Source organism: Osmerus mordax, chromosome 7 (assembly GCF_038355195.1).
Source record: "Osmerus mordax isolate fOsmMor3 chromosome 7, fOsmMor3.pri, whole genome shotgun sequence".
In the NCBI taxonomy this organism is placed as follows: Eukaryota; Metazoa; Chordata; class Actinopteri; order Osmeriformes; family Osmeridae; genus Osmerus; species Osmerus mordax.
Window position 1 is genome coordinate 7,763,829 of NC_090056.1, and position 24,329 is coordinate 7,788,157.

Sequence of the window (24,329 nt, forward strand, 5' to 3'; positions counted from 1 at the left end):
CAACATATAAAAGTTCCTTTATTCAGGTAATTTAAGTATTTCTTTGATTGATAGACGTTACACATACAAAGTAATAATGAAACACCACTTTAACATGAAAATGTCTTATTAAAGGCTTATTTTGCTCAAACATATTTTACTTTGTGTGCAGTATGGTACTGTTACAGCTGCCTTCATGTATTTGGCACTATAAAATAACTAAACTTGTAGTCCAGTAATGTTTAGCTGCTGCCCATAGTATGAATGGTGTGCCATCACCATGGACACAGATGTAATAGGCTCTGTGTCTTTGATAAATACCAGGACCATGAATCAAAACACAGATGTTTGGAAAACTAGAAAATGGCTAAAAAATAATTTGCTAGAAATCGTTTCTTTACAAACTGTTTCATTTTGAATTTTGGGAGTTTTACCCTGTATGGCAAATATTATGTCCATAACCAGCAGTAAACGTAGAACACAATAATGAATAGAGGAAGATATTGTATCATTACAAGTGAATTCAATACATTTAGGGACATCTGAAGTGATGTTCGACTTTCTATTCTATGTAGAATTTTTTGTAATTACTGCAAAACAATCAATACTGACCTATGGTTTAAAAGTACAGAAACAGCTCATGGTTACTGACATACAGATTTTTTTACATTTTGGCCCAGTCGCTACAAAAAAACAACCAAAAAGCTATGCCCTCTCAATGTACTTTATTCTCTTGCTACAGTCTCCTTACTGGCTTGACTGTTTATTCACAACTCACTGTCCCTCATCCCTTTCAGAGGTCTTTTAAAATGTTAATTAATCGTTAGCTATCTAAAGGAATGACTGGAGTATTGCACTTCTTTAGAAGGAGTGAAACAGAAAGCTAAAGTAATGTGGCAGTTCATCTATCTGAAATGTTCGTTGACAGAAAAACTTCTATTAGACCAGGCATGAAGAAAAACAAAATGAGGTTCAACAAACAATGACGTCAGCAACATTTTGCGTAAATAGTCAACATTGCTTTTGATTGTTGATATGTTGTACAGTCTGTATTCTCCTTATTGTTTGCTTTTTATCCTCACCACAGACACGAGTTCATCCATGGACTGAAATGATCTTATTGTTTCACACTGTGCATCCAGCCCTTGTGTGCTACCGCAGAAATCCCCCTCAGAGCTAGGAGAAGTTTCTCCTGGAGTTGGTACGCCCCAGACTGGCAGTGCTTGATCTGCGGGAGAGACCGGGGGTGGCAGTGGTCGGGGACACTTCGTTGGGACAGCCGTGTTGCAGCAGAATGTCTGCACATTCTTTACTCCCAGTCTTTCTGGCCAGAGCCAATGCTGTCTGACCTTGTGGGTCCCTTGCTGTCACATCACTCCCATACTACAAGGAGACAGTGACAGAGAGAGAGAGAGAGAGAGAGAGAGAGAGAGAGAGAGAGAGAGAGAGAGAGAGAGAGAGAGAGAGAGAGGAGAAAGAAAGAGCGATAGAGATAGAAAGAGAACAGTTCAACCCACACAAACCACTGATTAGCATAAACAGAATGTATAACCATTCCCATTATGCCATCTGACATCTGTTGCTTACAGTATAAGTGCTAATAAATGCCTCCTCTCATGTTCCCCCACGTTCTGAGCAGACACTCACCCAGACCAGCAGCTGAGTCATGACCACGTCCCCCAGGTGGCAGGCAGCGTGCAGGGCCGCGCGGGATGTGGAGGGCTCCCCGGTGGGCTGGAGGTTTATCTGCTCCTTGCTGCTGTGTGCAAGGAGCAGGAGGAGCCTGGGCAGGTCCCTCTCTGTCACTGCGGAGAGCAGCCTTACTGGTACGCTACCTTCCTCCAGGCCCAAACCTGGGGCTGGCAGGGGTGCCACAAACACCCGCTGTTCATATTTGGCCCTGATCCACGACTCTCTCTCCTCTCTAGGGTAACAGACATGGACACACACACACACACACAGGGTGGTAACCAAAGCATATTATCATTTTGCATATCACTGCTTTAATTCATTTCCTGAACCTATTGGTAATTTAGCTGGCTGACTAATTTAACTGGCTTAAAAGAGCTTCCTTTAAAGAGCAATCTTAAGTGGAAAGTCTGTGCAAACGCTCAAACATTTAAAATAATGAACTACTGCTCATCCAGTCTTTTCTACAGATACCAGAGCTGCATGAGCATTCATAATAAAGAAAGACTCACAATTGACCTTTTACTCCTCTATAACACCCACCTTGTGGCGTTTGGCGTGGGCTTTTGCCTGCCCTGGGTGCAGCTCTCCCAGATGCTGTTGGCCATGTGGTTGCCGATGGCAGCCAGGACCTGTGTGAGCTCGCCGGGCCAGTCGTCCAGGTCAAGCGAGCGGACCCGGGAGAGGTGGGTCCCCAGGTTACGGTGGATCCCTGAACACTCGATGCAGATCAGTGCCCCCAGATTGAGACTGGCCCAGGTCGGGTCTGTGGGACAGGTAGGTCAGGATAGAGACACACACACATAAGAGAACAGGACGGTTTGGAATGAACACATTCTCATGTGTTGTTGATCCATGGTCAACTTGGTTGTTTTGTTGATTTCATGTCTGATGGGGAAGTTTCTATCGAAAAGCTGATCTTAGACTAGGCAGGAAGGGTCAACAGAAGGTCAAATCTAGACACCCACTAGGAGCTTCACAGTCCACACAGAGGTTGTTCCCCTTGGCGTTGCGGATCGCCTGCAGGGCTACCGCCTCGCTCTGACTGCTCCTCTGTGCCTGTGACACACACACACACACACACACATTTACTAACCCTGTAACAACCAGCCATAGTGATTTAGTGGGGATTTCCCCAGGCCTCACCTTGTTCCTGCCACTCTCACAGGACTGCAGACTGGCCAGGATCTGGCTCTCGATGGCAGCCACCCAGGCCTCCCTCTCCTCCAGACTCTGGGCCTCAAAGTGCCAGGTCTGCCCCGAGCTGGAAACAATGATGAAGTCTGCATTCTCCTCCTCTGCAAAGACATGGCAGCAACAGGCATGTAAGCCCTCCTGAGATGGACACAGGCTTGGGATGGCTGTTTAATATGAGCGTCCACAAGAGTGTCACAGTTAAAGACATACAATTTCACAATACAATCAGTATGTATTCCAGTATACCATATACATACTTCTCACCAAGGGTATGGTTGTACAGCACAAGAGATGGTTTGACAGAGACGTTGAAATGACCATGCAAATAATGTGTACATGAGGCAGAAAAAGGACAAATTGACGTTGTAATGTTGACAGCAGACACATGAGCACAGTGCAGTCTAAATGACGAGGGAAGAGAGAAAAGGGAACAGACGGCTAGACAATCAGAAGCGGTTTCGTTGTCATTGTTCTAGTTACCTGTCTTATTAATGTTTCTTAAGCTACCAAAGCTCTTTAACTTCCACATTTTGCGCTTGGCTGCAGAGGGAAAGATAAGCCCAGGGAAGCGGAAGAGAGAAGACAAAGAGAGACACAAAAAAAGAAGACAATTGAGAGCCGTTCTAGTGAAGGCTGCGGAAAGAACGGATTATTTGATGAAGAGTTGATTTCGAGAGCAATACTGTACCCTACCCAAGCAACAGGGAGAAAAGCAGCAAGTCAGAAGGGTCAAGTATTAAAGTACTGGATCATGGTCAGTCTCAAGCCCTTGTGCCTCACCTTCTGCCTGACCCAAAGCGCTGTCTCCTTTCTGGTTCATGCTCTTCTTCCTTCCTTTCCTCTTTCGGTCACTCATCGGTGAGGACTGACCAGGGTCTTTTGCAAAAGGGGGATTGGGTGACCCCTCAAGAGCATCTAAGATGTGTTTCATATCACATAAACCACAAGGTTACCGACCACTGAGAGCAAAGAATCCAAACGTTGACATTGAGTGATGTGTGACATTTATTGGGGGGGAAAGATAAAGAACAAGAAACCATGTTTGTTAACGTACCGACACTGAATGCCTTGTTGGAGAGAGAGGAGGGACAGCGTTGGACACCTCTCTCTCCCTGGGGGGACAGGGCCCCCGCACCTTCATCAGCCGACAGGGGGCCTGAGAGAGAGAGAGAGAGTGTGAGAGAGAGAGAGAGGGTGAGAGAGTGTGTGTGAGACAGAGAGAGAGAGAGAGAGAGAGAGAGAGAGAGAGAGAGAGAGAGAGAGAGAGAGAGAGAGAGAGAGAATTGAGGTTAGAGGCTGTTTACACTGTTCATAAACTCAGCTCCCCTTTAGGTGAAGGGATGGCCAGCTCCAGTGATCTTCTAACCAGTCTTCCAGTGCACTGTGTACATGCTACTTCACCTGCTGTGGTGCTTGTGCTGGTGCCGGCTGATCCATCTTTGACCACCCCGTTAACGCCAGGGGCGGGTCCAGCAGGGGTGACAGCTCTGGGTGGGCGTTTCCCTGGAACCTTCACTGTGACACGCAGCAGGTCAATCTCCTTACCATGGGCATTCTGCATGTAGTCCTGCACCCGGGTAGGCAGCACCATGTATTACAAGACATCCCCCAACACAAGACATGACAAAAGGGCATTTCCTTCTTTGTGTTCCATTTATTGAGTTAGCAATACTCAATAAGAAGGTGAACTTCCTCTATTTCTATTCTACTAAAACAGCACTGAAGCCTTGATAAGAGCGAGGTCTCTCCAGCAGAGAATGAAAGGGGCCTTTGTGACCCTGCCGTGGGGCTGGTGTGGGGTGACTCACGTTGAAGCTGGAGTGGTAGCGGAGGGTACCGTTGTTCAACAGCGTGACGTACTTCTTCTTCCACTCCTTGTTCAGAGAGCTGCCACTCCGCTTCCACAGGATACTCTGTCCCAGGACCAGAGGACAGGGGTGAAACAGCAACACACATGCCTATGCTCAGCCCCTCTCTCTCTCTCTTTCTCTCTCTCTCTCTCTCTCTCTCTCTCTCTCTCTCTCTCTCTCTCTCTCTCTCTCTCTCTCTCTCTCTCTCTTTCTCTCTCTCTCTCTCTCTCTCTCTCTCTCTCTCTCTCTCTCTCTCTCCTCCCTCACTCTCTCTCTCTCTCTCTCTCCCTCACTCTCTCTCTCTCTCTCTCTCTCTCTCTCTCTCTCTCTCTCTCTCTCTCTCTCTCCTCTCTCTCTCTCTCTCTCTCTCTCTCTCTCTCTCTCTCTCTCCCTCACTCTCTCTCTCTCTCTCTCTCTCTCTCTCTCTCTCTCTCTCTCTCTCTCTCTCTCACACACACACACACACAGTGAAACCTCTGTCTGCTCTGGAGGAGCTCTGCCTGAGAGCCAATCAGTGGATGAGCAATGTTTGAAAAAAAAAAACATCTTCAAATTGTACACAGTAGCAATCTGCCGTTGTAATGGGCAGGGGGCAGGGGAGGGGGAACTAAATCCACCAATAAATACATAAACAGGCCACATCAGAAGCAGTGTGTATGAAGGTGTAGACCTGGGGGCTGTACGTGGGGACAGTGTGGAGTGTGGACAGTGTGTCACATCAGACTCACCTGTTTGATGGCCCGTCCACTAGCCACATCCCCCCTGGGGTCAGCTGCTCTCTTCTCTGTGTCGCTGCCACGCCGGTTCTGGGAGGGGTTTCATGTGGTCGTTAAAGTGGAAGGTGTGACGGTCAGTGAAGGGCAAAAACGAGACAATGAGGTGAGATGAGGGAGATGGCGAGAATCGTTCTCTTAATGACGGTAGGTGAATCTGAGTGGCGACTGACCGCGAACAGAGAGGTGCGCCTGCGAGGGATGTTTCTCAGGGAGCCCGAGGCCCCACCGCTGCCCCCCTCTCCCCCCGCCCCGCCCCGGAGGTCTTTGTGACCAACCACCGGGGTGGAGGGCAGTGAGGAGGGGTAGTCATTACTCTGGCATCCGTTAATGGTCTGGGGGCATTTGGAGGTGGTGTGGTGGGGGGGGGGGGTGGAGACGGACAGAATGAAGAAAAGTGGGGTGATTGGCGACTCAAAATGAGATCAAACAGGTAAAAAGAGGTCGGTTTTCGATAGATAATCGTCACAATGTGAGTGAAAATGTGTGATGGTGATTTCTAGATATGAAGCTTGTTGTCCAGCTACCTGCCCAGGGAAGGAGGCTGAGCCTGGGGTGGAGAGCCCGGAGTGGCTGGGGGAGTTGGGCAGGGACTTGCAGGAGGCCAGGAGGGCTGCCTGCTTCCTCTGAGCCACCATCCTCTGGGCAGCTAAGAGGAGAGGGGAGAAAGACTGCTCAGACCAATCAGAAACACTCCTACCTGTTTACATAACATTCTGTTAGACCAGCCAAGACTGTGAAATGTCTTATCAGGCCAGTCAATAAAGTTACTTTTGCTTCTACCCCTTATTCCTACCACAGATTAAATATAGTATTGTTTCCCTTTCTCCCTCAGAATAGCTAGAATATCCTGATGGCCGTTCCTCACCCTCAGCAAAGACCCGGTCCACATTGAGCCCATACGTGGCGCACGTCTCATAGAACACAGAGTGCCGGACGTCCACACACAGCTTCCTGGCTCGGATGTCCTCAATCACACGAGGGTTGGTACTGCTGATCTTGTCTGTCAAAAAGAAGAACAGGGGTCCCAGGTTAAAACAATCACATGCTGTCCAGTATGGTAGAGACTTCAGAGCAGATATTCCAGACCAACCCTACTGTCTAGTAGTAGCCAGTAGAAGATAAAGCATAGAGAATGAGCTGAGCATTTAGGATTGTCTTCTGTATTCCTGGATAGGAAATCTAGCTGCTTGTGATGTTTCCATGTCTCCTTCCTCTACCTTGGGTGCCCACCACGATGAGCGGGATGTCGGCTGTGCTGCGATGTGTGTTCAGCTGGCTGAAGAACTGGTAGACCTCCTGGAAGCTGGCCTCGTTCTCCAGGCTGAACACCAAGATGATCGCATCCACCCAGCTACTGAACTGGACTCGGAAAAGACAAGAGACACCGACATAAACACACGCACAGACACGCACACACACACACACACACACAGACATGCACACGCCTTCTTGGCCTTCAATCTGGATTTACTGTTCCAGTTCACGTTGCACAGGGCTGCACATGGCCGTAAATCAAAGGGACCATCAGCACCCTGTAATGACATCACCTGTCACTCACCTGGGCGTCAGGAGGTCCCGCCTCCTCCCTGACCAGTAACAGATGACTTTGCCCGTCCACCAGCACTTCCTTCTTGTACTTCCCACCTGGAGATGACAGACACACAGGTCACGACACAGGCGAGGGGCCGACGAGAATGCAGCCGTGTCGAGTGTGTTTACCGTCGGGTTTCTCATGCGGAAGGTAACTGCCGGTGATGTATCTGTGCACCAGTGCCGACTTGCCACTGCGCAGACTCCCCAGCACCCCCTGCATGGTTTCAGAAGAGGGAGTTAACGTTTGACCTTTGGCTCTCCCGGGAGAGAAGGGATGGAGGAAGAGGGAGGTGGGTCTTACCAGACGCAGCTCTGGGATGGAGCGAGTCAGGGTCCACTCCTGACTGTTGGCAATTGCCGCTGTAGAGGGAGAGAGGAACGAGGGAAGGAGAGAGAGAGAGAGCGAGAGAGAGAGAGAGAGAGAGAGAGAGAGAGAGAGAGAGAGAGAGAGAGAGAGAGAGAGAGAGAGAGAGAAAAAGGAGAGAGGGGAGAAAGATGAAGTGAGACCCTGTGGATCGTGGCAGGAACGACAGTCGCTGTCATCGTCTGAGAGGGACACATCCAGCTGTTGAACACTCGTTCTGGCCATAACAGGCAGCCTTAATGAAGATAACCTTTCAGTAACAACAAGGGGTTCTACTGGGGTCCAGCCGGGCTATCCACTCCCCTACTCACCAGAGGAGGCCAAACATGAATTATGTAATGACCCCCAGAGCACCCAGTGGAAGGAGGAGCTGCCAGTCAACTGGAGGTTGGAGAGGATCATAAGGCCTCGTTCTGTCTGATGCACGGGAGAGTCCCCACAAACAGGGAACTGACTCACACAAGCATAACGTGAGCACATCCTCTTTTTCTCCATAGAAATGCTGCAATATTTGATCACGTCAACTCCGAGGACTGAGCACAGCGGTGAGTGAGCGATCTCCGACCCGAGGGATCGGTTTTTTTTCTTCCCGAGGGGACAGTGGCCTCCGTGTTGACGGTGGCTCCTGGAGGATGGCTCCGCGGCACGTCTCTGGGAGGGGGACAGCTTGCAGACGTGATCAGGAGTGAACGCCAGGGAGAGAGAGGGCTCAGCATCCAGAGGGGCTCAGTATGATCCAGGGGGACAGTCACACACACACACAGACACACACACTGGCCCGGGTCACACACAGCTGTGCCCACTGTTCATGCTGGGCAAGAGAGGTGGTACGCCCGATGTGATGTGACTCTCCCACTCACACACTCCCTGCCTACAGCTGGGGCTCCAGAAGAAAGAGAGAAAGAGAAAGCGGGCAGGAAAGAGGGGAGAGGAAATCCAAATGGAGAGAGGACTGCGGAATTAACACGGGTGAGTGTCCCTACGTCAGATGACTAAGGCCTGTCTTGGAGACCGCCCGACGCCACGGACATGCAGAGAGACGGCCGTTGATGAGATGGGATGAGAATGAGGGGGGGGGGGGGGTGAGATGAGGAAAAGAGCTTGGACACAAGCTGCCACTGTGAGCAGGCCACCTTCTCAAACGAGACCCCTGACAAGAGAGGAGAGAGAGAGAGACGGTCTATCTGGCTCAGGGACAGACCTTCATTCAGATGTCTCTTCATGTGTGAGCGCATGAGGATCGGCCTTGCCAAGGTAGTCAGACAGTATGATCCCTATGCCACCTCAACATCCTCTCACAATAAGGCAGCTGATGAACAACTAGACTCATTATCGGCATACAAGCGGACGTCTTGGCCTGTGATCACGATTGCCCCATTTTACAGCACGTTTTATTTCTTCCAAAGGGCCCATTTTGTCTTTTGACTCAATTCTATGCGGAACAGAATGACAGGCTGCCTCCCTCCCTCCCCTCCCTCCACATCTCCTCCTCCTCTGTTTCATCATCACAAGGCCCCTCAGTCTGGCTCCACAGTGGCTCGCAGCAGCCCGGCTGGTTGTCATGGCAACCCTTTCCATCCAGCCCCGGTTTCCATATTCCTGTTCACCGGCCCGGCGCTGTAATCATGTACGCCTACCAACTTGCATACACAGCACGCACGCGGACACACACACACACGCACACGTCGGCAGCTTGAAAACCCTGAGAAACACATTGTATTAGGACTACCATTCGTTACTGTAGGAAGTGGTCTAAAGCCTCGTGGTAGGAATCTCTCAGTGATTCCTCTGAATATGCTCTTTCAGAATCATCTACAACCAAGTAGTTACAACACTGACGATCAAAGATAAATAAAAACACCAAACAAAAGACATGGTCACTGGGTGTGTCCTTCTCATTTAGAATGTTGTGTTCCCTTATTCTCGTCTTAATCACTGTCTTTCTGGAACTTCTCAAAGTGCTCACATCCAAATCAGATACATATACATCCTATGCATAGCGTATCAAACTGGCGCTTTGGGAAGCTAAAATGTTGGTAAGTGAGGGTAGAGAAAAGGAGAGATGATGCTTCAGTCAGATCTATGTGTGAGTGGGAGTAGGTTGTGGGTGTAACATCAAAGACAGGATTAAGGGGGGGGATTGGCTGAGGGACTGCCTGACTGTGCTTCTCCTGACGTGGGTGTAGCCAGCTTCTGGATTGTCTGATTTGTTTCCCTCCAAAAATTGCTCCGGTTTTCCTGGCGACAGAAACAAGCTCAACCAATAGGGCTGGAGCAGAAGCCGCCACATATTTCTGATCCCAGCGCGTATGTCGTCGCCAGTTCCGCAGCTCCGACCATTAGGATCATTATGAGAGCGTTAAACACACAGGGCGTGGGCTGGTGGGAGATTACCCCTCCAGCAGCGTGAAATCCTCCCCCGCTCTGAGAGGAATTAGATTAAGACTGGCCAAGATGATGCTATTGTCAGCCCCTCCAGATCAAAGGACTTCATCTATCGTCATTTAGCAGTCACACATGGTGTTCAGTAAAAGCCCCCCTTGCAGACACGTGACCGACCTTTGATTGTAAATCTGTTCTGTGCGTGGCTCTTTGAATAGCCACCCCGTTTTAACACCACAACTTAACATGCATGCCCCTGCATGAGATAAAGATAGGAACGCTATGAGATGGAATGGAAGTGTGTCCCTGGTCGGTCTGTCTTTGTCTCCTGCGTGCAGTAGTAGTGTCATCATCACCTCAATTAACAGCAGACCACCGCCTTTAACAGGCTGTGAAAACAAGAGAGAAAAAAGTGTGTGTGTGTGTGTAAACGTGCCCTACCTTCCTCCTCACTGGACTCTCTCTGTATGCTATAGACAGGAGGAGCCGTGGAGGACCCCGAGGACGTCGAGCTGCTCTTGGTGAAAATCCCACTGATGAACTTCAACATCTTCCTGTCTTTGGCAGAGGTCCGCTGAGCTTGGCCCTGCTGGGTCTGGCTCTCCCTCCCCATGCTCAGGTCCTCTGTCAGGCTGTTCAGGTCACTGTTGTCCAGGGTGCAGCTCTTGCCTTTGCGCGGGGGCTTGGGGACCAGGCTGACGGGGCCAGGTAGAGATGCTGAACCCGTCTTCAGCCTGTCTTTCCTGGGATAATCTCGTCCCCCGGCTCGCGTCCCCGCCTCCTGAGATCCGACCTCATCCCTCCCGATCCGTGTCCTGGACCTTCCCTCACTCTCGGCCCAAGAGGCCCTGCAGGGGCCTGGGGAGCGGGTTTGGACTCGACCCTCATTGCGGTCCAGGCTCTGGGATGAAGTGGGGCTGCGCTCCTTGGTGTCCCGGCGGCTGACGGCACTGCTGTGGGCCTTCAGGAGGGTTGCGGGGCGCTGGCCCGCTCGTACAGGGATGCTGCTCCGTGTCGGGGTCTGGGGAGGCCCCGGGTCCACAGAGACTGATGGGGTGTGTCCTGTCATGGCCGTGATGCGTGTTCTTTCTTCTGAGACGCCCCATAAGGTTTCCTCTATCTCCTCTTTATCTACTCCTTCAGGAGACTGCAACTTCACGCTCTCAACAGCGGTCGGGGGGATAAGATTCCCAGTGAACAGTAACTTCTCACTCCCTACGGTGAGCTCACCACCCACGCCTGGCACACTGTCTTTCAAGGAACAGAGAGATTTCCCCTCGCTGTCCTCGGGCTCACCACATCCTTCTTGCTCCACAAACCCAGCGGTCCCCGGATGGAACTGGGATCTGGAGGGCTGTCCCTGGTGCCCGCCTGCCCCCCCAGCGGCTCCAGGTCCCACCCCAGCCCCGGCTCCTCTGTCTCGGGGGATGGGCTGTCCTCCATCCTCCTCCACAGGCTCTCTCTTGACCAGGGTGAGGGAGATGAGGTAGGTGGTGCGTTGTTGCAGCGTGCCGGTTCCACTCATGGGATCAGGCTTCAGACGACTCACCATAGACAAATGAAACCAGTCAGAGAGACATCAGCAACTTTCAGTTCAACTGCAGCTTTTTAGAGATGGACTGTCAAGCGAGCACGGCGGTTGGACAGATTGGACAAACTTGGTGGAGGAGAAATGCTTTCCCTCAGAATGCAAAACAGAGCTGACATTAGCTTCATAGCCGCCTCCCGTTTGCTCTATTTAAAATATGAGAGGTCTGTCATTCGTCTAAAAAAAGGGGAAGATTCCCCGTAAAGATCGGAATATTTAAATCCATTCCTCCAAAATGGCAACATATGATAACATGTACTTAACTGAGACTTCCTCGTGGTGTCTTGTCTGATACCTCGGCAATCATTCACTTGACCTTATTTCTGCAGGGCTGCTGCCTGGGCTCCTGTTGTAGCTGTTCATCTTCACTGGCTCAAAACGAAGCAGAGGAATTACAACAATACATAGCCCCTTCTCCAACCAGCAATCTAGAACATTAGGTCCATTTAAAACGCAACATCTCCAAATTCAAAAGTCCTCTGTGTAGACTAACGCCGTCTCCAAGCTCTGCAGTCCAGATCAGAGGTTCCCGGCGATCGAGGGCCAGGCGTTTGTTGTGACAGCGGCGTCTTGTCTTCTGTCAGCGGGTGCGGCGGAGTGGAAATGTGGAGGACAGTGAACAGCTCTGGTCAGGGGAGAAGGCCGGCAGAGAGGGAGACGCTCGGTGATCTGGAGATGGCTGCCCGAGTCGCAGTGGGAGTGTCTGGCCATCACGCCTCTCTCGCCACCTCGTGTCCTCCAAGCGTGTCAGACAAGCGTGTCACGCACTGAGCATGTCAACAGAGCCCGGCTGTTAAGAGAGCCCTCCCCCCAACGACTCTCTGCCTCCAAATCCATCCGATAGGGAGCGAGGCGCGCAGGTTCAGCGAGTGCAAAGCTAATAATCAGCCAGTGCCAGCGCACACGCTGATACAGCCTCCCCTGTATCTCCTGCAGCTGCCCCTCCTCACGCAAACAGACCAGACAGCGCAGGAAAATCCAGCTTCTCCTCTATCCCTCTCTCTTTTTCAGGCTCCCTCCTTCCCACTCTCTCTCTCTCTTTCTCTCTCTCACTGAGAAGGCATAGCGAGCGCTGTGTCTGCTCTTTATTGCTCCCCTCCTCCCTCCATCCTTCTCCCCCTCCCTTCCTCCCTCGATCTCCCCTCCCTCTTGTAAAAGGGGAGGCGGTGAGCCGTGGAGGAGAGGCTGGTGGGGAAGAAGAGAGAGACAAGCTGAACCTGTGAACGAGTGGGCGCCGGAAGAGAAAAGATCAGTGATGGAGAGAGAGCAATGAAAGAGGGATGAGCAGGGTTAATCAAAAGGGACAGTGACATAGAACAAAGGCGTGGGGGGAAAGGGAGGGGAAAATGTGCAGGTTATTTTTTATACCCTGTCTTGTCTGTTCTTTCTATACAGCTGTGGTGACTAGCATCCATCTTTACAGTCAGTGTTCAGCTTGTCAAAACACACCCCTCTTCCTCCCCTTTCCACTGAGATGCTGAGCTAGCTTGTTACTATGGTGTTACAATCTTCCTAGATCTGGTGGCAGCCACTGTCCTTCTCCCTCGCCTGCTCCCCCACCTTTCTACCGTCACTGCATTTTATGGCGAGTGTGTGTGTGTGTGTGTGTGTGTGTGTGTGTGTGTGTGTGTGTGTGTGTGTGTGAGAGAACGTGTGTTTGGTAGGGAGAGAGAGAGAGAGATATCTCCTGTGATCTTATTGATCTGTCATCTATTACCTGCTACAGTATGTGTTCATTAGCTGAAGGGGGTGAGCCCAGGCACACATTGTGATAGAGCAGTGTGGTCAGAAGACGCAAACATATTGGATATCAATGAGACTTCAACCTTATTTGAAAGGTGTCGGGAGAGAGTGAAAACAATCTGTTCTGAAAATATATTGTTCATAAGCATGGAAATACTTATTTTGTGCTCTGTTGCTGTTTAAGTCAATGCTCTGGTGTGTGGTAAAAGGTAGAATGTTTGGAAGCCCTCATAGCCCCATCTGACACCAAAACGCCCACCCGCCCACCGACTCCCCCCTCCTTCCTCCCCTCCTCTCACAGTCACCCAGAAGCCAATAACCACTCACATCAAATACAAAGTAACCTGACAGCATTTAGCTCAGGGGAACACAGTCACAGAATCCTCAGAAAATCTACCACCCACATCATGGTATATTTTTGGACTGAAGATCTATTTCCTAAATCCTTTGTAGCGGTTTAAAACCAGCACAGTACAGCGGAAGGGAACATTTTATAAAACAATTTTTTTTTTACATTGTGTTTAGACAATGTGTGTTTATTTTAGATCCATCTTCTATATGCCCTCACGTGTTGGAGCATGTACGTACGAGTGTGTGTGAAGCTTGCTGTGCTGTTTCACGCCGGATCTAATTAATCTGATGGAGACACCCCCAGATTTGATATGAAGAATCAGGTTTCCTTGAGGCAAAGATTATCAGACACATGCTCTCTTCCTTATTTCTCTGTCCTGCTTGCTGTACGTGTACACACATGCACACATAGGTACACTGGCACTTTCACACACACACACTCACACACCGTCAGATGGACACTGACAGAGGGCAGCGGTCATGCTGGGTGATTTTTCATTTCTTCTTTGCTCTGAGCCACCCCCCCCCTCCTCTAACCCCTCTTTCATCTCTCTTTTCATCTCAATCCCCCACTCTGTTGGCATGCTGCAGCAAACAGAACCGCAAGGAGACTGATTGCAATTCAAATGGCACTTCATTCTGCACTCTGGAGGACTGTGCCTTCCCCATCTCCACACTGTTTATTCCACCTTATTTTGGCACACTGGCTACCAAGCACATCAGCCTTCCACACCTCAGGAAGTGAAGAGAAAGCAATGCCCCTGTATATGTTGTGATCCCCCACCTGTCAGGCAGTTCAACCCCTGCAATAACAGACTTCACACCACATGCTTAAGATGACTTTTCATTGATACATTCAGGAAATGGAGGAAAAGAATTAAGTGATCATGCCGGTGTGATAATAATTCCTTGTTCAGATGAGAAAGAAACTAAAATGGAAGGTGATCGGGAGTTGGAAGGAAATGACGAAATGTGTTTCAAATTCTCCGGTAAGGCAGCAACTGTTTGTCTCAAGGGATGTGGCTTTGAGGGTAACGGTGGAGTGGCAGACAGGAAGTAGGCCACATCACCGTGCTCCATGCTGCTGCCATGGTGATAGCCACAATGATGCCATGATTGGTTGCTACCAGTGTTGTGGGTGAAGCTCACACACGCATGACTGCATGCCAGGGCTTCAGCAGGACTTGCTGGAATTCGAAAGAAAATGTTTAACTGACAAAACTGTAGGGACTCTTTCACCTTAGTGAAACCTCAACACAGGAAGCTGTGTGAACGATCCTATCAGTGTGAACATTCTCACAGTGCTCAACTCTGATATCAACTTCGGGAGTCTACAGTAAAAAGTTCATCAAATTCAGCAATTGATGCTTGAAAACAGGAAATGTTGTGAAAAATGTAAATTGAAATAAATTGCATGGCTTCACTGAAACAACAAATGAAAGGAACTAAGAGTCAAAAGCTCATCCTCATTCTTACTCATTAGCAGCTAAGCTGAAATGGAGCTGTGCAGAAAGGCCTTCAAGTAAACAGATCATTTTCACTTCAAGTTGCATTACAATGAACAACTATGTGCCTAAACAACATCACTGGAATGATTGAAAAAAATGTTGAATTCCAAACCCAGAATCCAAGCATCTTCTTCAGTGAGAAAGTAACTTACCTTGGATGCTATGAAGGTAAACTTTGAGACCGGAACGCAGCTGGGGATCTTCAACCCTCTCAAACTGCTTAAAGAGTCTGTTGATAGTATTCTGGACAGACTGGTGCCTCTTGACCTCTGCTTTGATTGCATTTGAAAATGCTGATTTACCGAAGCTATTCATCTTGACAAATACAGATTGTTATGAACTGATCAACAAAAAAGTACTCTTTTCAGCCCATTTGAACTTCAGGTTTTTCTGTTCCCCGTCCAAACAGTTAAAAATACACAAATGCATGAACGCACATGTGTGAATTAATACAAAAGAAAGGTGCTGTGTGCACAAGACCACAAGAAGCCAAAACTCATCTCACTGCAGTGTCTCAGTTTCCTCTGTTGACTTTGAACTCACTTCCTTATTTCACACTGCTCACTTTGAGTCTCTTAGAGTTTAGTAATCATTTCCCACAGTCCCTCATTTGTTTCTCAAACTACATGAACCTAGTGTGAAGTATATGAGTGCATGCACTGTTGGACCAATACTGTCTGTGACATTGTCAACTACATGGCGATCTTGTTCCTTGCAGAGGACATTCACAAGCTTAAGTTTATGGTTATGATTATCATCCCCCAGTCATGTTTCTATAAACCGTTGTCCTCTCTGCTCCTCCTCTGACCACTCATTCACTCTCTCTATCCACTCGGTCATCCCTCCTTCCCCTTCTCTTTCCTTCATTCCTGTAGGAAATGGCTAAATATATTTATTATCTTAATACCCCTGCTCTGAGTCATTCATATTCGATTCAAATGTGGAGAAAAAACAACTATAATTTAATCACAGGCTGTCAGCTGCCCCCTTTTAGGCAAATCAACCAAGAAAAAAAATTGAGCGGACTTAATAGTGTCATGCTCGCACGTCATCAGCTACACCCCCTCCCTGTGGCTGAACCCGGTGATGAACTGCTGGTGATGATCAACAACAGCTCTGTCAAGCCTGGAAACAACTGCTTGCTAAAGAAAAGTCTCTGCGTCAGCCTTGAACTGATTTAGGTGTTCGAATATCTGAACATGGTCTGTGGCGGATTTACCTGCTCTAAAAATGCGCTTTGTTCCTTAAATGTGGTTTACATGGTGAGTGTACAAAATGGATCATCATGCTAGCAGCTAACCACTAAACGTTGGCTAGCACGCTACAGTAACTGGTCAGCTATTGTTCTGTGAAAATGACTGCTAGCTAAATTATTGGTGTAACGTATAGTTTGATCTTTGATTCAACAAGCCTACGTAATACATTGACGAATGTACTGGTAATATGTGTCTTTTAATCAGAGGTAGCTAACATCAGCTAGCTCAATAGCTAGATCTAGTTAACTAGCTAGCTATCCAGACAATGTATAGCATGTTGTATTGTACTGTACAGTAGCCTAGCTAACTAGATCGTTTACCTAGTTAGACATGGCGCTAGACATAGCTCCTATGCTAGATAGCCTAGCTATGTTAGAAATTATCTTGACACAGGTTGCTGTTATCTCCCTCGACCTCTGAATCATCATGGACACGTGTGACTCTAAACAGAAAGGTCGAGTGTGATAGCTGCCACCAGGTGATGGTGTTTTCTGTTGCCGGCGAAGCAGCTCAGTTATCTCATTAGCATCCGCTAGCTGTATAATGTGTGCTGTTGTCTGTTGTTAATGCACTTACCTCGATACATTTACCCCTGTTACCTCACCCATGTCTTTAGCACACTGCCTCTACTGTTTGTGCAGTTACTTTAGTTTGGCGTTTCTGAACATTGCCTCTGTTTGCAGGCCTGGTGGTCAAGATTAGCAGATGGACACTTATCCCTTGTCCCATATTGTGTGCTTCTTTCCATTCTTCAATCATCTTAGTGCTATCTGCGCTGTGGCAATACTTTCTTAGATAGTAAATAGACCAGAGGCAATTAGGATTGTATTCCTGGCTCCCTCTCCTGTTAATTGGTCTGTGCTCCCTTCAGCTGGTGGGGCTGCTGCTCATCGGGGTGGCAGCATGGGGAAAGGAGTTTGGCATCGTGTCCAGCATCCACATTATCGGAGGGGTAATCGCTGTGGGAGTGTTCCTGCTTCTCATCGCCATCGTAGGACTCATAGGGGCCATCCACCACCACCAAGTGATGCTCTTTTTCGTATCCTTGACGCCCTGGTTGACTGGTTCAGTCCCTGAATGTACTTGTAGGTTTGGTCTCATGGGGGACCACTGGAAATGCAGTCCCAAGTATTTTCATTGCCCTACTTTGGTAAATAGTTTCCTATCTGGTAAGTACGATCAGTGAAATCTGCCTGTGGCTGTGAAATACACAGCCACATCCAACTCACCATTTTACTGTGTAGTGCGATAAGACTTGTATTGCCTCCTTGACTCTGGGCTCTCTCAGTACATGGTCATACTCTTCATGGTCTTTCTTGTCCAGTTTGGGGTGTCCTGCTCCTGCCTGGCAATGAACCAAGGACAACAGGTGGGAATCTGGTTTTGATTCCTTGCTGCCTTCCGTGTCCTATTATAACCCCCCAGATTATTGGTAGCAAATGTTTTTATACCTTTTAGACAAATTGGTGAATATATCGACGATCTGACACATTCTCAATTCTTTCTTTTTTTACCTTGTATTTAACCTGTGTCTGTTCCTTTCTGGGTCCACCTCTCTCTGTCCTCTATCCATGATGTTCCTCTGCAGGAGAAGCTTCTGAGCTCCACCTGGGGCCTGCTGAACAACACGACCAAGGTAGACCTGGAGGGCCAGCTGGACTGCTGCGGGCTGCTCAACACCACCGCCAGCCGGGCCCAGTTTGAAAAAGACATGGCCAACTGCACTGCTGTAAGGATGGGATATGGGGTTTACTGGTTGCATGGTTGCTATAGTGTTCAAACATATCCCGTCTTCCGGAAGGGACATATGGCTTTGTGATTCAGTGATAATGGGATCCAGAGGTGACATGCTCCATCTCTCCTGGCCTCTCTGGAGCGTGCTGCCCAGTTGTGGATGACAGGAGACTTGTGACTAGCCTGAGATTCATACCTTGTCTGTCTTTGTCCCCTTGCAGCCATGCAAAGCCAGTAAAAACTGCTCGACCTGCGGAGACATGATGCTGCAACACGCCACGGAGGCCCTGAAGATCCTGGGAGGGGTGGGGCTCTTCTTCAGCTTCACAGAGGTAAGACTTGTCCAGTCCAATGACCAGCATTTCTTCTATGGTGACAAACTTTGCATTTTTGTGAAATCTTGGTGGTTTTATTGAGAGCAACAACATTAACCTCAATCGTTGTCTTTTAGATCCTGGGGGTGTGGCTGGCAGTGCGCTACAGGAACCAGAAGGACCCCAGAGCCAATCCAAGCGCTTTCCTATAGTCCATCACACAATGTAGTAGTGTAGACACAAGACAGATAACACTGGTACATGTAGATTTGTGCACCCCTGCAGACACTCAGGCACACCCCACGGACCATGACCATACACACACCTGACAGGAGAACACACACACACCTGACAGGAGAACACACACACGACCTGACCGGCACGGATGGAAAACGTCGCCCTGAACTCGACAGCTTCACAATAGAATACATCACATGACCATCAGCCCCAAGCTAAGGCCACTTTTATACAGCTCAGAATCAGCTAGAGCTTAACAGCTGGAAGTTCCAAAACTCATGTATGATAGGAGGAACAGGTGTATCCACTTTTAAACCTCTGAGGTCCTGCCCCTAGCCTTGATTTGAGTTTGTTAATGGTTCTTTCGTAGTCAGTCTAACCTTGTGACCCCGTATGTTCCTCTCCTGCATGTGTCCTCTGCTGCACAGCCAGGCCTGAATCCCTGACCCCCCCACCCCACTATGCAGAATTTCATACTCCAACATTTATGCACCTTTCTCTAAAGTTTTCACTTTGTCTCGACAACCCTGCTCCAAATCAACTATGAGTTCTTACCTTCTAAGTACTTGTGATCAGCCCAGGGCATTTGACGTGTGAAACCATGTTTTAAGTATTGCGTATTTTTGGGGACTTCTACGAAAAATGGTGTGCATGCTCATGATTTTTTTGCCATATTCCACAAAACTCAAAAAGAAAACTTTTGGTTTCATCTTAAGGGCAAAAAAAACAATACAGCTATGGCTATTTTGAAAATATACAGAGTCAAACATACTTGCCAGTAGGGATTGCACTGAAACTCCTCGGAATTCCTGCCACACTGCTGTGTAGCACCCAGTCTCCTGCCCTCCTGTCCACAAGTACTTATAGTGGTGTGGCATTGTTGTTGATTCAGGATAGAAAATCAGTGTTCAATGTTAATAATAATGAACTTGGCCCTTTAGAGCAGTGCTAGGCTAGTGATGTGTGGGTCTGTCTTATGTACCCATTGGTGTCAACTATTATACCCCAAGTCCTCCCTGTCTGAACTGCAGTGAGGTGGTGATGCTGATATACACTTAATGGTTGATCTCATTTGTGCTGATGTAAGTGGAAAACAGGTATACATTGAAGAAGTGGTGATGTAGTTTATTCAGTGTTAGTATTTCTGTTTGCCCAGAATGCTGGGATCTTAGTCATTAGATTTTAGAAAGGATAAGTAGTTAATGAGGTAGAACTATTTATAAACTTGTGTAACTGAGCCAACTTACTTAACTTTCACGTATAGATTACCAATGGACCGCAGACTTAATGTTGTTTATTACAGTAACCTTTGTAAGTTCCTTAGATCATGAGAGAATGATTGAATGGTTTCTCTTTGACCTTTGCCTTTAGTGAGGATTTTATAATAATCCACACACATAATCCGTTCTGATTTGAAACTTTTCTGTTATCTCAGTTGTGTCAGTGTGTTTAAGTACTTAGTGAGTTGAAGAAACATGGATTTTATCAGATTGTTTTTTTCCTGATTGTAGCCTGTTGTCACATTATGGCAAGACTCAGCCATTCGTTAGTGTGTGTTTGGGTGCTTGATTACTGTGTGAAAATAGCTATCGCAAACCTGCTGTATGCATTTTGTTATCCTTTATCATGTTAACTCAGACTGTTTTATCCATTGTGTTCTCAAAGATTGTTTTCCCTACTGTGTTATGATGTTGTTCAGTTGCCATGTAATTTTTGTTCAATAGTGTTAAACATGCTTTAAGTGTTTTGTGTTGTTTTTAAAATGTATTTTAACTGCTGGTAATGCACAGCAAGCATTAGGATTTTGCAATGTTTTTGAACCGCATTAATATTTCTCACTAGTATTTTCAGTTTCTCCACATTTTAGTTGATTAACCTTTTCTATTTATTTATTTTTCTTTTATTGATTTGGATATTCTTAACAGCTACGATTACAGATAAGTTGTAACTTTCCTGGCCTCCTTTCAGCTTGACCACTAACATTGGTTGAAATGTCAGTGCTTGTTTTACTTGAACCAGTTCTAACCATGTTGAATGGGTCCCCTGCTGCTGCTGTGGAGCTGATTGTGATGATGAACCTCATGTACTCCTTTGAACTGCTCACTGTACCCTTCCCTCTTGTGACATTTTGAGACTTAATTTTCCAAAATAAAAACCACATGAATTGACAAAATGTATATTCTCCTATGTTTAATTGGACTACATTCTTTTTTTCATTCAAGCGGTTATAATGTTGTGCTAAATTGTGTAGATATTCCTCGTGTAATAAATATCTTTTCCGTCAACTATTTTATACATGACAGAAAGGACATTTCCAAAACATGTACTTTTGTAAACCACTGGGTGGCAGCAGTATATGTTGCAGCAATATGAGAGGATAGTATTGTTTTCTTTATCTATTTCCACCTTTGGAATACATTGTATGACACTACATAACTATGCTACATAAACATTTTCCAAAATCTTTTAATATTTAAATAATCTAAAATTCTATTAAATGTAAATTGTCAGTGGCATTATTCAAGTGTGTTACATTCTTCAGTTCGGGAGAGAGAAGCCATAATGAGCTTAATGGAATTGTTTAATTCCTAAGTCCTAATGTAGTTGTGATTCATGGAGGATCAGTCTGTTCTCATTACAAGACAGCAATCAAGATAATAATAACCAACATATTTAGTCCAAGGTGGATAGTGGCGGTTCTGCTAATGTATTATGAGCCTATAAAAAGTCCAGCAGCCAGTTATAATACCTCATAATCCTCATTCATAAAGCTGTTTGTTCTCCAGGTGTGCCCATTATCTGAATGGGAGCCCCACAGACAGGATGGGAAGAGAAAGCTGGGTGAACATTCCAAAATCAGTTCAATCCTTAAATGAAATGGACTCCCAAGGCTGTTCTCTAAACAATGGCTGCTCCTCATTCAACTGAACAGACAGATTGTTTTTACTTTACAGAGTACGAGAACAAACATGACACAATCACTGGTGCTTGATGGGACCTGGCAGGGCGTGCCCTCATTATCCCCAGGGAGTAAGGACATATATATATATATATATTTATATAAGTGAATTGTGCCTGATAAGGGCTTTGGGTCCCGCAAGTTTCCACTACGCGGTCATTTTGGACATCATGAACCAGCTCCCTGCACGAGAGCCACTCCCTATCCTGTCAGCATGCTCTCCTGAGGGCCCTGTGCCAGCCCGTACCCTGTGATGCAGGCCCATATGCTGGGTGTATTAACTTGGAGTGACTGTGGAGAATCACACCAACAGGGACAGCCATCTGTCCTCTCACAGATATAGCATGGGCTCTCCGTGGAACAGCAGAAAACACATATTTGGTACTTTGTAGAAGATATAAAGAAATATTGTTGCAGTCACCAATTTCATTGGGTTAGCTTGGTTTTGACTTTTAATGTATGGCCGATATCTGCAATACCTTAAATATATCCTTTATTTTCAAATGATCAAATACAGTGTTGTGATCAGAATAATAATGAGAACAAACACATGCTGAAGTGAGACAACCATAACGAGTCTGGACGGAGGTTCCTCCCCTGTGCTGGCAGAATAAACATGAGGGGAAATGATTCTCATCGGGAACAGGAGACAAGCAGGTCAATAAGCGTATCAATAATGGAGGAGAGCAGGGGTGTGTGGATAGCCGAGACACTCTCGTATAGAGAGTGCAAGCTTCAAGAGGCAAGCTTCAAGAGGTGTGAGGCATCTTGGTTCTCATTTGTCTCTTATAGATGGGACATGCACAGGAAAAGGATAACGTGGAATTAAGATTTTAATGTTGTCACAGTCATGCATTTGCAGTCCATCATTTTCTTCTAACTGGCTCATAATAATGCCGAGAGGAGAGAGGGAGGAAAAAGGAGGGGGCAGATAGAGAGGAAAGGAGGGGTGAAGGGTGCCATGTTAATGGTTGAGGTGTGAAACACTGCCTCCAAGGGTGAGGAAAGGTGAGAAGGTGAGGGCGTTGCGGAGGCGATAGAGAGAGAGGGAAGCGGTAGGGGAGGAATAAAGGATGGATATGGACATTTAAATGATGGAGAGCAAAAGTGAGGTGAAGAGGTGATGTGAGGGGGTATTACATCTTGTGGATAAAGACTGAAACAAACAAAACCAGCTGATTTGAAACAAAACTGTGCTGACTGACAGAACACAAAATGGCACACCTATACAGTCATCATGAATCATGTGATGCCTGAGTCAATAGTTCTGACTGGTATGTTTTAAGATGATTAGATCATTATTACAGTAATTCCACCTCCACACTCAGGAGTACACTGCAATAAATTAATTAATTAATGTACATCCACACACTGAATGTGTATCCGGTAATCATAAATTAGCTTTATCCATTAAGTCTGTTAGGATTGTGTGTGTTTTTTTTATACTGCCAGTCAAATGCCAAGTAGGCTATATCAATAATACAGTTGTGAAAAAAAAATAAACAATAAAATTGCTTTGTTGTTTCCCCCCAAAGCCCCTGCTTACATACATTATGACAACAATAGATTCACAATATATTAAATGAAATTATTTATTGAGTGATTTTGTTTGGAAATAAAGAGCAGTAAGTTTGATGAGAGAGCGAGCCTGCAGATTTAATAAAGAACCCTATAACACAGAGAAACACGATTCACAATATGAGAATCATGACAACCATAATGTACAGTACAGTTCAAACAGCCATGCTACACCCAGGCCCAGCTCCACCAGGCCCAGCTCCACCAGGCCCAGCTCCACCAGGTCCAGCTCCACCATGTCCAGCTCCACCCAGGCCCAGCTCCACCAGGCCCAGCACCACCAGGCCCAGCACCACCAGGTCCAGCTCCACCAGGTCCAGCTCCACCAGGCCCAGCACCACCAGGCCCAGCTCCACCAGGTCCAGCTCCACCAGGTCCAGCTCCACCAGGCCCAGCTCCACCAGGCCCAGCTCCACCAGGTCCAGCTCCACCAGGCCCAGCACCACCAGGCCCAGCTCCACCAGGCCCAGCTCCACCAGGCCCAGCTCCACCAGGTCCAGCTCCACCAGGCCCAGCTCCACCAGGCCCAGCTCCACCAGGCCCAGCACCACCAGGCCCAGCACCACCAGGCCCAGCTCCACCAGGTCCAGCTCCACCAGGCCCAGCTCCACCAGGCCCAGCACCACCAGGCCCAGCTCCACCAGGTCCTCATCCTCTCTGTCTCAGCAGTGTTAACTGGACATCCTGCCTTTGGCATCTCTGGCCCGGCCACAAGTCCAGAAATCTATATTTACAATGGGTCAGTGTGAAAAATCCATCCAGATCAATCAGACAGGGGATTCTGCAAGCAGTGCGTTGGGTCAGAATGCTGAGTGTGTTGTCCAGTGGCCAGGCAGCCAATAATACTGCAGCTCTATAACTCCAGATGAACCTACAGACCTCAACGCGTGATAATCCCATATTAACTCGACTAAACAGCATGACAAATGTTTATGTAATATGTATGGTCGTGTCCAATATAGTGACACTCTGTTGCCTTTGAATCTAATAAAGGAAGTCAATCTGAAAAGTTCATAATTCAAACACACCAAGAGTCCATGGATCAACGGGCCTTTGTTATTATACATACAATGTATAAATATATATGCAATTTCTCTGCTGTCTCTCTCGGTCACTTCTTTACGCGAGTGCACAGTATAATAGAGAATGGGGAAGGTTAATTTATATTTCCCAGACACATCGTACAATGCATGTGGTTGCTTACGTCACTAGGGAAATCAGCACCATGGAC

At 47.4% G+C, this 24,329-nt stretch overlaps 2 protein-coding genes across 5 annotated transcripts; one reads left to right on the forward strand and one right to left on the reverse strand.

Moving 5' to 3' along the window:
* Nucleotides 1-12: 12 nt before the first annotated feature.
* On the reverse strand, nt 13-15,484 carry agap2 (ArfGAP with GTPase domain, ankyrin repeat and PH domain 2). Of its 4 annotated transcripts, none has more exons than XM_067240411.1 (18): nt 15,173-15,484; nt 7,386-7,444; nt 7,211-7,298; nt 7,050-7,135; nt 6,709-6,850; nt 6,357-6,491; nt 6,016-6,137; nt 5,662-5,823; nt 5,444-5,521; nt 4,674-4,778; nt 4,267-4,432; nt 3,920-4,021; nt 3,646-3,780; nt 2,815-2,966; nt 2,637-2,727; nt 2,212-2,434; nt 1,627-1,903; nt 13-1,362 (listed from the first exon to the last, which is right to left on the reverse strand). In XM_067240411.1, exons 1-18 carry the CDS (start codon nt 15,333-15,335, stop codon nt 1,156-1,158), a joined length of 2,493 nt encoding a protein of 830 aa, XP_067096512.1. In that variant the 5' UTR covers nt 15,336-15,484; the 3' UTR covers nt 13-1,155. The 4 variants fall into 4 exon arrangements, with proteins under 4 accessions (XP_067096512.1, XP_067096510.1, XP_067096511.1 ...); XM_067240409.1 differs by lacking the exon at nt 15,173-15,484 and adding an exon at nt 10,272-11,049; XM_067240410.1 differs by having other exon boundaries at nt 2,637-2,966.
* Nucleotides 15,485-16,111: 627 nt separating this feature from the next.
* On the forward strand, nt 16,112-20,734 carry tspan31 (tetraspanin 31). The gene is made up of 6 exons (XM_067240662.1): nt 16,112-16,282; nt 17,148-17,315; nt 17,565-17,645; nt 17,865-18,005; nt 18,232-18,342; nt 18,462-20,734. The coding sequence occupies exons 1-6, from the start codon at nt 16,220-16,222 to the stop codon at nt 18,534-18,536; spliced, it is 639 nt and encodes a 212-aa protein (XP_067096763.1). The 5' UTR covers nt 16,112-16,219; the 3' UTR covers nt 18,537-20,734.
* Nucleotides 20,735-24,329: the final 3,595 nt, after the last annotated feature.

Coding starts and splice junctions, on each gene's coding strand:
- agap2 (XM_067240407.1), bottom strand. CDS start 10,899: ATGACAGGACACACCCCATCAGTCTCTGTGGACCCGGGGCCTCCCCAG. Junction 7,445..10,271: donor AGAGTCCAGTGAGGAGGAAG/GTAGGGCACGTT, acceptor CTCCCTCTACAG/CGGCAATTGCCAACAGTCAG. Junction 1,363..1,626: donor TGACTCAGCTGCTGGTCTGG/GTGAGTGTCTGC, acceptor GTCTCCTTGTAG/TATGGGAGTGATGTGACAGC.
- tspan31 (XM_067240662.1), top strand. CDS start 16,220: ATGGTCTGTGGCGGATTTACCTGCTCTAAAAATGCGCTTTGTTCCTTA. Junction 16,283..17,147: donor CCTTAAATGTGGTTTACATG/GTGAGTGTACAA, acceptor TGCTCCCTTCAG/CTGGTGGGGCTGCTGCTCAT. Junction 17,646..17,864: donor CAATGAACCAAGGACAACAG/GTGGGAATCTGG, acceptor GTTCCTCTGCAG/GAGAAGCTTCTGAGCTCCAC.